Raw genomic sequence first — 15,813 nt, 5'->3', positions numbered from 1 at the left:
AGTTGTTGCGATAATGTGATTAGAATGACATTGTAAACAACATGTCTTATACGGGCAGAGAGCTTCAATTCTTGTTATTCTAACTGCCGTGTCTAATTTACAGTAGCTATTACATAAAAAAAATACCATGCTATTGTTTGAGGATAGTGCACAACAACAAAACACTTTTATCAAGGCAACTGGTTTGATACATTCACCTCTGACGGTAAATAATGTACTTACTTTCAGTAATCTCGCTCTGATTTGTCATCCTGAGGGTCCCAGATATAAAATGTAGCATAGTTTTGTTTGATAAAATAAATGTTTATATTCAAATGTAGGAACTGGGTTCTACAGTTAGACCCCTCTGCTTTCTTTGGCTCCACACCCACCCCCCCTGGCCATCTAGATGTGAAGGTTAGTGTATTTGCTGTAGGGAAGCTAATGATCCATCATGTATAACATTCCTGGGAGTCATTGTAAATAAGAATTTGTTCTAACTGACTTGCCTAATTAAATGTAGTAATTTAAGTAATTTAAGTACTTTAAAATGTATCAATTGACCAATTCGGCACATTTGGGCAAACTCCTGGCAGACAAAGTATTGTGTTGGGATGTAATTCTTCACTGGATCAGTCTGAAACTGTTCACACAAACTGCTGCCATCTCGTGGACAGCATCTACATTACACCTAGAATCCTATCTCAATGTATGGCTATTCTCTTGCATTTCAAAGAGAAAACGCATTATATTTGACCTAAATCTAATGTGTTATATTATCATATATTAATTTCAAATTTCCATAAACTGCAAAGTGTTTCCTTTCAAATGGTATCAAGAATATGAATATCCTTGCATCAGGTCCTGAGCTACAGGCAGTTAGATTTGGGTATGTCATTTTAGGTGAAAAAAAGGGTCCGATCCTTTGCCACATTTTTTGCAGTAATACTTTTTTAGTGCCTTGTTGCAAACAGGATGCATGTATTCTGTACAGACTTCCTTCATTTCACTCCGTCAGTTAGGTTAGTACATTTCAGCTTTTCAATTGGATTAATTTGTAAAAATGTTTTAAAAAACACGACGTTATGGGATAATTTTTGTAGGCCAGTGACAATTTAATCCATTTTGAATTCAGTCTGTAACACAACAAAATGTGGGAAAAGTCCATGGGTGTGAATAGTTTCTGAAGACACTGCACATGTATGTATTCATGTTAATAAAACCATAACACACATCTTAGCTCTCATCATAATTGTTAACACTTCTCATAACGCATGTTTTAGCCAAGTGTTTCGTTTTGCTGTTGAAATCATGTTGGGAAATCACCTTTCTGGTAATCCTCATACACCTTGACCCCTTGCCCAGTGAGGTTAATGGGCAGTAGGGTGTTGGTGGACAACACCTTAGTCTCGCCTGTGACATTGTCCCTCTCAACGGTGATCTCTACTGAGTACATTGCTGGGTGCATGGGGTGTCAACAAGAGGAGATGTTAGGAGCCTGCAGAGGTGTCCTCTCTCTCTCTCTCTCTCTCTCTCTTTTCTCTGTCATACCACACATCCATGGAACACAGGAATTCTCTCACTTTCTCTCTTTCGCACCACAAACTCCCTTTCACACCCCATATTATCTCTCGCTCAACAAGACTAGAGACATACCAGTTCCACTCCACCATATTTCACAATTATAAATAACTATGTAGTCTCTCCACAATACACATGTATAATAATACCAGCCAAAACCAGACAACAAGTCGAAACAACCATATTCCACCAACAAATACACCACTTGGTTACAGCCCATGTAACACACACGACTATACGCAAACTCAATCTTATGAAGAAGACGGTCAACTTTGATTCATGACATTCCTTTGACTGCATATCTGGGCAAGTTGAAAGACCGTGTGGCCGTTAAGGAAGCACGTCTTTGGAGAACGGTCAATAACTTGGCTACATACACTATAACTAAGGTAAACTCGAACATTTGCCATCGGCAGGCCTACACTATGCGAGTCTAACGCTGCCGTGCTGACGGATAGAGAAATTGTACTCTTTAGCCGGAGCTGCGTTGCCTTGGCAACGTCGCATCGTCTGATGAAGACTATATATAGTGTATCCCCACACAACAGATGTACTGTGAGAACGGGACTCTCAGTATATCATCCTGGCTAACTCTATACAAACATACCACTCTTCTTGTTTTAACACCTTTTAGCCACAAACTACAGTGAATATCCACAAGAGTGAAAGTCCACAAGAGCAGACCAATACACAGACGGACGGACGGACGGACGGACAGACAGACTCACATCAACTCATTCAAACACATTCCCATACAGATAAGCAGACACACGGAGGCAGACAGTTGATAGCTGTGTAGTTTAGGACAGAAGACAAATGTTAGGGGGAAAACACAGTACGGAAACACGACACAATGTTAGCGACAACAAAATAGAGGACATGAAACACACCACGGCACTTCAGAGAGCGCGACATGTTCAATGGCATTTACATTGCTTTTGTGTTCTCCCAAAAGGTGTCACGAAAGCATGGCACATACCAATGATGAAATACCCGAGTGGTCCGTCATTAAAATAGTTCCTCCCACATGACTCAACATTGTTTTACCTTCCCACCCGCACATTCAAATAGTGCGTCAAAGTGCACTCGCACCAGTAAAACAGGAAGTGCACTACATCCTACTACACAGAATGGAACTGGTAGATGTATACGCCACATAAACGTCCCCTTCTATTCATCCCCCATAACAGTCCCTCTCTATTCTATTGTGTCCTATCAACTTATCTAGCTTCTATTGTGCATCTATAACTTGTTGATGCACAGGGTATAGTAACCATACTGTGTTACTTTCTTAGTTTCTAGTTACTTAGCTCCTATCCAATGGTGATATTACACCAACATGTTACCAAAAACGATCATATCCAGGAAAGAGTTGGCAATAAGAATTTTGGGTCTCGCTGAAACCAAACATGAAGTATTCGCTCTGCTCAGCAAGGGTCCTCTAGATAAGACATATGAGGACCGGAGCTCAAGAGGTAAAACTAATTAGTCACTCGCCCCATCTCCTTCTCCCCCTCTCGCTATATCTCAATCGCTGTGGAGAAGATCCCTTCAGTGGAGTCCCTCACTCTCCTTCCAGAGCTGCGAGGCTGATGAAAGCACATGTTTGATTAAAAGGGACAGAGGCCCACGTGTGAGGAGGAGGAAGGTTGAGACCCCTTAATATGGCTGGAAAGACCCCTTGCTGAGGAGATGAAGTCGTCCCCAGATGTTTCTAACTGCTCGTGTTTACAATACGCTGAGCTACACCGAGGTGTTGTATATGACAGTGGGGTAAATGACCAACTATTTAGGTATCCTTTAGCTGTCATTCAATCAACGCTCCATTCAAATGAAGATTCGATAATGTGTTAAGATTAGACATTGTGACACGGCTGACAACACGCTTGAGGAGCTACTGCCGGGCCAATCAAACTGGTTGTGTTTTACATAATGAGTTCCACTGAGGAGTTACATATTGAATTTATAGATTTGTACATTTATTACATGTCTAATCCAGTTACCCAGGATGCTAATGCCAGTAGGTGATGCCAGAGTGGGTGAACAGGATACAACAAAAATTACGATTTTGGGTAGGGGATCATATTAGATTTTCTTACACTGTAATACCTATTAATACATATTGAATATTTGTTAATGTCTGAGTAATGAATAACCAAGTGTTATATATTTGAAAAATGATAAAAGTAAGTCAATTATATCAAATAAACTAACATCAGATATAGTACTCGGCTGTCTATGTAAAGAGGCAAGCAGAGACCGAGTTTATGAGTGAAAAAATAAAAAGAGGCAAAGAGTAGAATTTGTCTCGCTTACAGTGTGTCTCAGTCTGTGAGCTACAGGGTTCCCGAGACTCACCTGCTCTCGTCATATCTGAGGCACCTCCGGACATGTCCAGACGAGGGCTGTTGGGCACTTTGAGCACTTCCTTGACCTCTACAAGCAGTCAAGGAAGTGGGGTGAGAATGACAGAGAGAGAGATAAAGAGACAAACACAGAGGAGGTGGCCAGGTTTCGGCAAAGACAGATAGCGATAGAAGACTCCAAGAGAATCTTATTGACACTTCTTCCATTTTGGACAAACTTGGACTCTATTGCATGTCTTTTTTATATATAGACTCAGCAAAAAAAGAAATGTTCTCTCACTGTCAACTGCGTTAATTTTAAGCAAACTAAACATGTGTAACTATTTGTATGAACATAACAAGATTCAACAACTGAGACATGAACTGAGTTCCACAGACATGTGACTAACAGAAATTGAATAATGTGTCCCTGAACAAAGGGGAAGGGGGGGTCAAAATCAAAAGTAACAGTCAGTATCTGGTGTGGCCACCAGCTGCATTAAGTACTGCAGTGCATCTCCTCCTCATGGACTGCACCAGATTTGCCCGTTCTTGCTGTGAGATGTTACCCCACTCTTCCACCAAGGCACCTGCAAGTTCCCAGACATTTCTGGGGGGAATGGCCCTAGCCCTCACCTTCCGATCCAACAGGTCCCAGGCGTGCTCAATGGGATTGAGATCCGGGCTCTTCGCTGGCCATGGCAGAACACTGACATTCCTGTCTTGCAGGAAATCACACACAGAACGAGCAGTATGGCTGGTGGCATTGTCATGCTGGAGGGTCATGTCAGGATGAGCCTGCAGGAAGGGTACCACATGAGGGAGGAGGATGTCTTCACCTGTAACGCACAGCGTTGATATTGCCTGCAATGACAACAAGCTCAGTCCGATGATGCTGTGACACACCGCCCCAGACCATGACGGACCCTCCACCTCCAAATCGATCCCGCTCCAGAGTACGGGCCTCTGTGCAACGTGCATTCCTTCAACGATAAATGTGAATCTGACCATCACCCCTGTTGTGACAGAACCGCGACTCGTCAGTGAAGAGCACTTTTTGCCAGTCCTGTCTGGTCCAGCAACGGTGGGTTTGTCCCCATAGGCAACATTGTTGCCAGTGATATCTGGTGAGGACCTGCCTTACAAGAGGCCTACAAGCCCTCAGTCCAGCCTCTCTCAGCCTATTGCGGACAGTCTGAGCACTGATGGAGAGATTGTGCGTTCCTGTTGTAACTCGGGCAGTTGTTGTTGCCATCCTGTACCTGTCCCGCAGGTGTGATGTTCGGATGTACCGATCTTGTGCAGGTGTTGTTACATGTGGTCTGCCACTGCGAGGATGATCAGCTGTCCGTTCTGCCTCCCTGTAGCGCTGCCTTGGGCGTCTCACAGTACGGACATTGTAATTTATTGCCCTGGCCTCATCTGCAGTCCTCATGCCTCCTTGCAGCACATTCACCCAGATGAGCAGGGACCCTGGGCATCTTTCTTTTGGTGTTTTTCAGAATCAGTAGAAAGGACTCTTTAGTGTCCTAAGTTTTCATAACTGTGACCTTAATTGCCTACCGTCTGTAAGCTGTTAGTGTCTTAATGACCATTCCACAGGTGCATGTTCATTAATTGTTTATGGTTCTTTGAACAAGCATGGGAAACCCTTTACAATGAAGATCTGTGAAGTTATTTGGATTTTTACAAATTATCTTTGAAAGACAGGGTCATGAAAAAGGGACGTTTCTTTTTCATATAAAAAAATATATTTTACTTTAACCCCTTTTTCGTGATATCCAATTGGTAGTTACAGTCTTGTCCCATCGCTGCAATTCCCCTATGGACTCGGGAGAAGCGAAGGTCGAGAGCCATGCGTCCTCCGAAACACGACCCTGCCAAGCTGCACTGCTTCTTGACACACTGCTTGCTTAACCCGGAAGCCAGCCGCACCAATGTGTCGGCGGAAACACCGTCCAGCTGACGGCCGAAGTCTGCTTGCAGGCGCCCAGCCCGCCACAAGGAGTCGCTAGAGCGCTGATGGGACAAGGAAATCCCAGCCGGCCAAACCCTCCCCTAACCCGGACAATTGGGCGCTGCCTCATGTGACACAGCCTGGGAGCAAACCCGGGTCTAGTGACACCTTAGACTCCTGCGCCACTCGGGAGACTCTATTGCATGTCTAATTGTACAGATGCAACTTACATGATTCATTATAATCAGTCAATAATGTATCAATTGCCTATCAATCAATTACTATATTCCTGAATGAAACAGGAATGGGTACATTGAATATCTACATTTGTTTTACAATGAGAGGAATAACACCACTTTAATATGCTTAGCATGACAGACTCTAAGTGGAAAAAATGGAGGCAAAACATTTGTCTAAGATGTCTCTCTACAGGGTACCGAGACTCACCTGCTCTCATCCTATCTGAGGCACCTCCAGACATTTCCAGATGAGGGCTGGTGTGCACTTTGACTACTTCCTTGACCTCTGTAACTCCCTTGACCTCTATAAGCGGTCAAGGAAGTGGGGTGAGAAAGAGAGAGGGAGGGAGGGAGGGAGAGAGAAAGAGCGACAAACACAGAACACATGTAAAAGAGGAGAAAGAAGAGAGGGATGAGGAAGAATATCTGACTGAAGATGTATTACCGTGCACAGTGCCTGCCGGAGCCTGTGAGAGAGGGAAAGAGAGAAAACAGTATTTTAACCCAGTGGTGGAAAAAGTACCTAACTGTCATACTTGAGTAAAAGTAAAGATACCTTAATAGAAAATTACAAAAGAAAAAGTGAAAGTCACCGAGTAAAATTGTACTTTAGTAAAAGTATTTGGTTTAAAATGCACTTAAGTATCAAAACTATAATACAATTTAATTATATTAAGCAAACCAGATGGCACAATTTTCTTGTGTTTTTTAAGTTATGGATAGCAAGGGACACTACAACACTCAGACATCATTTACAAACAAAGCATGTGTGTTTAGTGAGTCCGCCAGATCAGAGGCAGTAGGGATGACCAGGGATGTTTGGTTGATGTGTGTGAATTTGACTATTTTCTTGTCCCGCTAAGCATTCAAAATGTAACAAGTACTTTTGGGTGTACTACTTAAGTAGTACTTTAAAGTATTTTTACTTAAGTACTTTACACCACTGTTTTAACCCATGTATCATATACAGCATTAAACTCAGAAAATTCAGTGTCAAACCCATCAAATACATTACCAGAGGGGTGGTAAAGGGGTGGGTCTATTTCTGTGACATGAATCATTGGGATTATTGTATCAATGCAGCCGCACAGTCGAACAGCATCTATTTCTAAAAATACTTTAACAGATTGAATGAAACGGTTCTACTGACAACCCACAGCTTTGAGGTAATAGATTTGTTTCCTGAAGAGACACTCTTATTCAAAAGCATGGCTACATAATGAATGAGCATTATGTCACATACAGTATTTAACATATTTTATTGAAAACCTAGTTTGAGGGAAGGAACATACAATATTTATTTTTATGCCACAAAAAAACATGGATGACAAGGAAGCAAGAAAAAGTATTGGGGTAGAAACAGACGCCACATTAAATAAGCACTTTCCCTTTGACTAAAGAGGTGCCAGGCTGGATAGGTTGAGGAAGTGGATATTAACTTGTGGAGGAAAGAGCAAAAAGGGCCAACAAGTTCAAGAGGGAAAAACGAAGAGACAGAGCATCTTTTCTAGACGTTGCTAGGAAACCCGCATGTTAAAAGCTGCCCAGTGTGTGCTGTCAATATGAACTTCCCCTTTGGACAAGAGCCTCCCTCCTGTCAACAACTGTTCCCCATACACTGCTTGTCAGACCCAGTGTCTGACTCTCCGGGCCCATCCGGACCGTCACTAATGATATCACTGATGGCATAATATTGAGATGTCATTTGCTCAAGTGGAGATGCCACTGTCAGTTTATCACAAGGCCAGTTACTGTACACACACATTTCTGTACAGCACTTTGAGATATCAGCTGGTGTAAGAAGGGCTATATCAATACATTTGATTTGATTTGACAGGGCTTTTTCACTTTCCGATGTGCCCCAAGGCTTGCGTCGGCCTCCCAAACCTCTCCCCTCCCTTCTGATTCCTCCATCTCCTACTCCCCCTACTTCAAGCGTTACCCCTCAACACACACGCACGCACACACACACATTCCCCACTCCTGTCTCTAACAGTGTGTGTGTGTGTGTGTGTGTGTGTGTGTGTGTGTGTGTGTGTGTGTGTGTGTGTGTGTGTGTGTGTGTGTGTGTGTGTGTGTGTGTGTGTGTGTGTGTGTGTGTGTGTGTGTGTGTGTGTGTGTGTGTGTGTGTGTGTGTCCGGTGGACCTGCTGTGTCCAGCTGCCCTCGGAGGGGTAGGAGGCGAGGGAGACTCACTTTGTTGTCTGCTGTCTTGGCTTCCTCCTTCGTTGCTGCGTCTGTCAGGCTCTCTTTGGTAGAGGTCGCCGACACGCCCGTCTCCAGCACCTCCAGTTCCTGCTCCATTCTGCAGAACAGAGAGAGATGTTATCAGTCACACACAGAGACATGGTCAATGACACACAAACAGTGTGAGAATGCTTGGCAAGTCATGCACATCATGCATTCACGAGCCGTAGCGTTCCAAAGCAGTTTTGGATTTCTGTCTTGTCTATTTAAAATGTTTGTTATTTTTGGCAACAGTGCTCATCCATTGGGAAGATGATTTGACAGATTTTACAGATGCACTTGTTCTTGGTCTAAAATAAATGAGCTGAGTGCATAAGGAGTTGTTCAAAATCAAAGAAAAATATTAGCGATCCCCCCTTAAACCGTGAACTATTTCTTTAAGTGTCCTGGTATTGTTCAATACCAAAACAACCTCCCTGTCCTTCCTCACTATGGCCTATCTAACAGAATTAAGAGCCTATTTGGGAAATGGACAAAAGCTTCTCCTTAGCTTTCTCCAATTCCGCATTTTCCCTAGCTCCGGCAATTGTTCGCTTGCATTGCTCATTGGGTGCTGTGCCAGTTTAGTGCCAATGTTACCACAGTCTGAGCCCCAATAGCCAGCCAGCACTACAGCAGCCAGGGGGAATTTAATTAGCAAATTGGATTGCCAGGGGAAGAAGACTGATGACACTGTTTTGCTATGAGCGAGAAAGAAAATGGTTGGAGCGAGGAGGGAGGGTTGGTGGTGGAAGGCTGGTCTGTTCTTGGCTACTGGGTCTCCTTTCTGTACCCGAGCCGACAAGGTGAAAATTCTGTCGATGTGCCCCATGGTTGCTGTGATCACGCTCTCTGGGGGTGTTTCAGGGAGAGTGGGTATGCAAAAAAACACATTTCCAGTATTACTACACACGTGTGAAATAGGAAAAATAAACAGGAAAAGCAGGAAAATAATCCTGCAGCAACAGGAAATGTGAATATTATGTGGATTATAATTAATGGACTTTTTTTGCATGGGGTTGATACATTTAAACTTCGAATACACTACAAGTTTGCATTTCCTGCTGTGCAGGAAAATTGTCATCAACAACATAGTGATCAAATTAAAATCCTACATCGGTACTCCTTTCTTGCTAAGAGTTAAACTTATTAAACATTTTCTAAGAAGCATTGCAAACGATCTCACTGGGCCACATTGAGCTATGAGCTGGCATGCCAAAATTATATCGAGAGAATAGGATATCAAGATTGTATCTGTTTTAATAAATTAAGAGCAGATTTTGCCTAGTTAAAGACTGGTTAAATAAAGACATATACTGAATCCAGAAACATTTATAGGTACTAGGTACCAGTGGAGGCTCCTCAGAGGAGGAAGGGGAGGACACTCCTACTCAGTAAATGTATATATTTTTTTATATAGTGAAACATTTGAAAAAGTATTCTTTTTAGATAAAATTATACTAAATATATTAATTTACTTCACTATATAATTGATTAAAACTCACTGTTCTGCAATGGTCTACAGTAGCCTCAACAGCAATCTGTAGGGTAGCACCATGGTGTAGCCGGAGGACAGCTAGCTTCCGTCCTCTTCTGGCTACATTGACTTCAATACAAAACCTAGGAGGCTTATGATTCTCACCCCCTTCCATAGACATACTCAGTCATTTTGACAACTTCTGGAGGACGTCCTCCAACCTATCAGAGCTCTTGCAGCATGTACTGACATGTTGTTCACCCAATCAAAGGATTAGAGAATTAATCTACTACTGAAAGCATAAGCTACAGCTAGCTAGCACTGCAGTGTATAAAATGTTGTGAGTAGTTAACTCAAAGACAGAGAAAGACAATAGTTGAACAGAGAGAGATAGTTATATTTGTTAGTATTTTTTTAAACTTTTACTTTCTCTTAACTACCGAATGCAGCTAGCTAGTTAGCCTACTTAAACACCCGGCTCAAACAGAGAGGGATGCTATGTTAGCTAGCTGGCTATGGCTATCCAACACTGGATTCCCTTCCAAGTCATGGTTTATTAATTTATTGCCACCGGGGCCCACTGGTGTAACTGCTAAACTACATTCTGACTGTACACTGTACTGCATGTTTGTAGCAGATTTACTAACATGTTTAGTTCTATTAGCTATGTTGAATATGACTACGGAATGAAATGGGGATAAACATACCTGAATTTGTCCAATAGAAACTCTAATTTTCAACTGTTGGACTAATGATTATAGCCTAAATCAGCTAGATGCAGACAAGAGTGTGCAAGGCGGTATTGAATGTGTCACTGTCTGTCCCCTTGATTACTCAACATTTATTGACCTGTGCACTTACACTACCTGTCAAAAGTTTTAGAACATCTACTCATTCAAGGGTTTTTCTTTATTTGTACTATTTTCTACATTGTAGAATAATAGTGAAGACATCAAAACTATGAAATAACACATATGGAATCCTTTTGTAACCAAAAAAGTGTTAAACAAATCCAAATAAATGTTATTTTATTATTTTAAGCTATGCGTTATTTGATGTCTTCACTATTATTCTACAATGTAGGTTGTAGCGTGTAGTAGCCCTAACCTATCAATGTTACATTGAGCTGGGTGAATGGAATATGAATGACAGTCATCCAATATGCTATAATAGAAACAAGGCCATGTGCTCATAATTTTTTTTATATAATCCTCACCCTCATCTTAAACATCACCGAGAGCAACTGGTAGGTACCCCAGTGTTCCAGGGTTGTAGACGTACCTAATGATGTTCTCCTCCATACCCTTGAGCTTGGCCTCGTCCTCCGCAAGCTGTTTCTTGGCCTCGTCCTGCTCCGAGCCAGCAGCTCCATCCAGCAGCCATCTTTCCCTCAGGGACTTTTGCTGGACAGGACAGAAGAACATAGGAACATCAATCACTGATTATTCACCTCTCTTTGATTTCATCACATGTTGTTGATTGACAAAGTGTGATTGAAATGGATTTAGTTGCGATGTTTTATTATTATTGATCTACACTAAATACTACATAATGTCAAAGTGAAAAGAAAATTCTACAAATGTTAACACATTTATCAAAATTAAATAACTCAAATAGCTGCTGCAAAAGTATTCACACCTTTTGTTTAGTCAAAATTAGTTCAGGGGTAACATTTGACTTGACAAATCATATAATAAGTTTCATGGACTTATAAGAGGGGTTGACATGATTTTTGAATGACTACCTCTTCCTCTGTCCTCCATACATACAACTTGTGTATGATCACTCAGTCAAGCTGCATCCTGGTATGGGTGTGCTTGACAAAGACAGAGCTTGAAGAATTTTGAAAAGAATAATGGGCCAATATTGCACAATCCAGGTGTGCAAAGCCCTTACGACTTACCCAAGAAGACCCACAGCTGTAATCACTCACAAATGTGTTTCTAACATGTATTGACTCAGGTCGGTGATTACTTATCTAATCAAAGTATATACGTTTTTTTTTTTCTATTTTTGTTATTGAATTTTTCCCACTTTGACATTACAGAGTAATTACAGAGTAAAGAAAATCACAATTATATTCATTTCAATCCCACTTTGTAATGCAGATGTAAAATAGTGAAACAAAAAGGTCATCATTTTTCGATAAAACTATACTAAATATATTTTACGTCACCAAATACCTGATAAAAACATTGTTTTGCAATGAAGATCTATAGTAATCTCAACATTGCCCTCTAGGGTAGCGCCATGGTGTAGCCGGAGGACAGGTACATTGACTTCAATACAAAACCTTGGAGGCGAGTGATCCTCACCCCTTCCATAGACCGACATGGCAATTATGACATCTTCCGGAGGACGTCCTCCAACCAACAAAAGCTTTTGCAGTATTTACATTTTTTATTTCACATTTATTTAACCAGGTAGGCTAGTTGAGAACAAGTTCTCATTTGCAACTGCTACCTGGCCAAGATAAAACATAGCAATTCGACACATACAACAACACAGAGTTACACATGGAATAAACAAAACATAGTCAATAATACAGTAGAACAAAAGAAAACAAAAACTCTATATACAGTGAGTGCAAATGAGGTAAGAAGGGAGTTAAGGCAATAAATAGGCCATGGTGGCGAAGTAATTAAAAAATAGAAATTAAACACTGGAATGGTAGAGGTGCAGAAGATGAATGTGCAAGTAGAGATACTGGGGTGCAAAGGAGCAAGATAAATAAATAAATACTGTATGGGGATGAGGTAGGTAGATAGATAGATGGGCTGTTTACAGATGGGCTATGTACAGGTGCAGTGATCTGTGAGCTGCTCTGACAGCTGATGCTTAAAGCTAGTGAGGGGGATATGAGTCTCCAACTTCAGAGATTTTTGCAGTTCATTCCAGTCATTGGCAGCAGAGAACTGGAAGGAAAGACGACCAAATGAGGAATTGGCTTTGGGGGTGACCAGTGAGATACACCTGCTGGAGCGCGTACTACGAGTGGGTGCTGCTATGGTGACCAGTGAGCTGAGATAAGGCGGGGCTTTACCTAGCAGAGACTTGTAGATAACCTGTAGCCCGTGGGTTTGGTGACGAGTATGAAGCGAGGGCCAACCAACGAGAGTGTACAGGTCGCAATGGTGGGTAGTGTATGGGGCTTTGGTGAGGATCGGTAGGATGGTCAGTTTTACGAGGGTATGTTTGGCAGCATGAGTGAAGGATGCTTCGTTGGAATATAGGAAGCTAATTCTAGATTTAATTTTGGATTGGAGATGCTTGATGTGAGTCTGGAAGGAGAGTTTACAGTCTAAGCAGACATCTAGGTATTTTTAGTTGTCCACGTATTCTAAGTCAGAGCCGTCCAGAGTAGTGATGCTGGACGGGCGAGCAGGTGCGGGCAGTGATCGGTTGAATAGCATGCATTTAGTTTTCCCTGCGTTTAAAAGCAGTTGGAGGCCACGGAAGGAGAGTTGTATGGCATTGAAGCTCGTCTGGAGGTTAGTTAACGTAGTGTCCAAAGAAGGGCCAGATGTATACAGAGTGGTATAGTCTGCGTAATGGTGTACCAGAGAATCACCAGCAGCAAGAGCAACATCATTGATGTATACAGAGAAGAGAGTCGGCCCGAGGATTGAACCCTGTGGCACCCCCATAGACACTGCCAGAGGTCCGGACAACAGGCCCTCCGATTTAACACACTGAACTCTATCAGAGAAGTAGTTGGTAAACCAGGCGAGGCAATCATTTGAGAATCCAAGGCTGTCGAGTCTGCCAATAAGAATGTGGTGATTGAATTGACATGTTGTCCATCCAATTAAAGGAGCAGAGAATGAACCTAATACTACGCATGTGTGATTTAGTAGATTGGTGAGTTGGTGACATTGTTGGATAGATTGAGATTGAGATAGTGAATAATGACAGTTGGGCATTTTGTTGTGTCGTTCTCTAGTGGCTAGCTAGCTAGCTAAAATGGGCCTTTTCCTAAATTAGCCATGGATGGAGATAGGGATTTGGACTTGTTGTTTTACCTAACTTCTGTGCTAGCCAATGATTATAACGGCGATTCTGATTCAACCATAAATTCGTATATTGTGCCTCTGGCCTGAGAGGATGGAAGTTCAATATGTAGCTAGATGTAGTAGGCTAATGTTAACTAGCTGGCTCATAGTTGCCCATGAAAGGAAGTTAGGCAAGCGAGCAAGATTTTTAGCCAGGTAGCCTAGGACAACAAAAACTAAAAACGTGAAATTTATGGGAGAGTCATAATCAGTCAATTGAAATTAATTCATTAGGCCCTAATCTATGGATTTCACATGACACTGTGCAGGGGTGCAGCCATGGGTGGGCCTGGGAGGGCATAGATAGGTCCACCCACATGGCAGCTAGGCCCACCCACCTGTCTGTCTGTCTGTCTGACTTGCTCTCTTTTTCTCTTGCTCAAAGCCATACTGTAACTCCACACCTCTACGTGAACACACCCACATGCAGGCATGCACACGCACACAGTCTTGTATAACTAACCTTGTGGGGACACAATTCAGTCCCATTCAAAATCCTATTTGCCCTAACCTCTAATCCTAACAGGTACCCAAACCCTAATCCTAACCTTAACCTCAAAACCTAACCGTAACCCTATACCTAACCATAGATCCGAACCTTAACACTAATTATAACTTAACCCTGAACCCCCTAGAAAAAGCATTTGACCTTGTGGGGACTAACAAAATGTCCCCACAAGTATAGTTAAACACGTACACACACACACACACACACACACACACACACACACACACACACACACACACACACACACACACACACACACACACACACACACACACACACACACACACACACACACACACACACACACACACACTTATTCAAACTGTAGACGGGATTCATATCATGAATTAATACTATGTATGTTAATTTCCAACTTATTTCAAATGTAACGTGAATGTAAATCCCTTGCCATGAATCACATCCACTTAGGAATGGGCTGAAATCAGCTCAATGCAGAATGATGGATTTGCATAATTTCCCCTTGGCCGATGTGTTAATTTAGGGGACTGGTTTATAGGAACCCAATCTCTTTCAAAAGCAGGAAAATGTGGGTAAAGGTTATTTTTGCAGCAATGAAAGAGTCTCATGCCACGCCAGTGTATCCAGCATAGAATAATATCACTATTCATGAATTCAACCCCAGGCAGGAAAAATCCATCTAATCCAACTATCTCATGACCCAACCATCTTACTCTTATCAATAAGCTGGTTTGTCTCTCTCTCTCTTTCTCTTTCTCTTTCTCTCTCTCTTTCTTTCTCTCTCTCTCCCTTTCTCTGAGAGAAAAACATGATGTATTTACAGCACCAGTCAAAAGTTTGGACACACCTCATTCCAGGGTTTTTCATTTATTTTTGCTATTTTCTACATTGTAGAATAATAGTGAAGACATCAAAACTATGAAATAACACATATGGAATCATGAAGTAGCCAAAGAAGTGGTAAACAAATATCCAAATAAATATATTTCAATTTTGAGATTTTCAAAGTAGCCACCCTTTGCCTTGATGAAAGCTTTGCACACTCTTGGCATTCGCTCAACCAGCTTCGTGAGGTAGTCACCTGGAATGCATTTCAATGAACAGGTGTGCCTTGTTAAAAGTTAATTTATGGAATTTCTTTCCTTAATGCGTTTGAGCCAATCAGTTATGTTGTGACAAGCTACGGGTGGTATACAGAAGATAACCCTATTTGGTAAAAGACCAAGTCCATATTATGGTAAGAACAGCTCAAATAAGCAAAGAGAAACGACAGTCCATCATTACTTTAAGGCATGAAGGTCAGTCAATATGGAACATTTTAAGAACTTTGAAAGTTTCTTTAAGTGCAGTCGCAAAAATCATCAAGAGCTATGATGATTTGTCTTTCACCAGGACAATGACCCAACACACCTCCAGGCTGTGTACGGGTTATTTGACAAGAAGGAGAGTGATGGAGTGCTGCATCAGATGA

The 15,813-nt window shown here is 41.9% G+C and overlaps 1 protein-coding gene across 3 annotated transcripts in view; it reads right to left on the bottom strand.

Annotated features, from left to right (window-relative positions):
• Positions 1 to 15,813, bottom strand: part of palm1a (paralemmin 1a) — a 58,226-nt gene that overhangs the window by 5,374 nt on the left and 37,039 nt on the right. The window contains exons 4-7 of one of the 3 annotated variants that reach the window (XM_046301373.1): positions 11,085 to 11,206; positions 8,297 to 8,405; positions 6,547 to 6,568; positions 6,310 to 6,405 (exon numbers count right to left, since the gene is read on the bottom strand). In XM_046301373.1, coding sequence (XP_046157329.1) covers positions 6,310 to 6,405; positions 6,547 to 6,568; positions 8,297 to 8,405; positions 11,085 to 11,206 — 349 coding nt within the window. Of the gene's footprint in view, positions 1 to 1,305; positions 1,438 to 6,309; positions 6,406 to 6,546; positions 6,569 to 8,296; positions 8,406 to 11,084; positions 11,207 to 15,813 lie in introns of all 3 variants that reach the window. The other 2 variants (XM_046301372.1, XM_046301374.1) reach the window with 2 other exon arrangements.

The sequence above is a fragment of the Oncorhynchus gorbuscha genome, linkage group LG15, assembly GCF_021184085.1.
Source record: "Oncorhynchus gorbuscha isolate QuinsamMale2020 ecotype Even-year linkage group LG15, OgorEven_v1.0, whole genome shotgun sequence".
NCBI classification, from domain to species: domain Eukaryota; kingdom Metazoa; phylum Chordata; class Actinopteri; order Salmoniformes; family Salmonidae; genus Oncorhynchus; species Oncorhynchus gorbuscha.
Note: the sequence above shows the minus strand (reverse complement) of the source record. Positions and strands in the feature narration are given on the sequence as shown.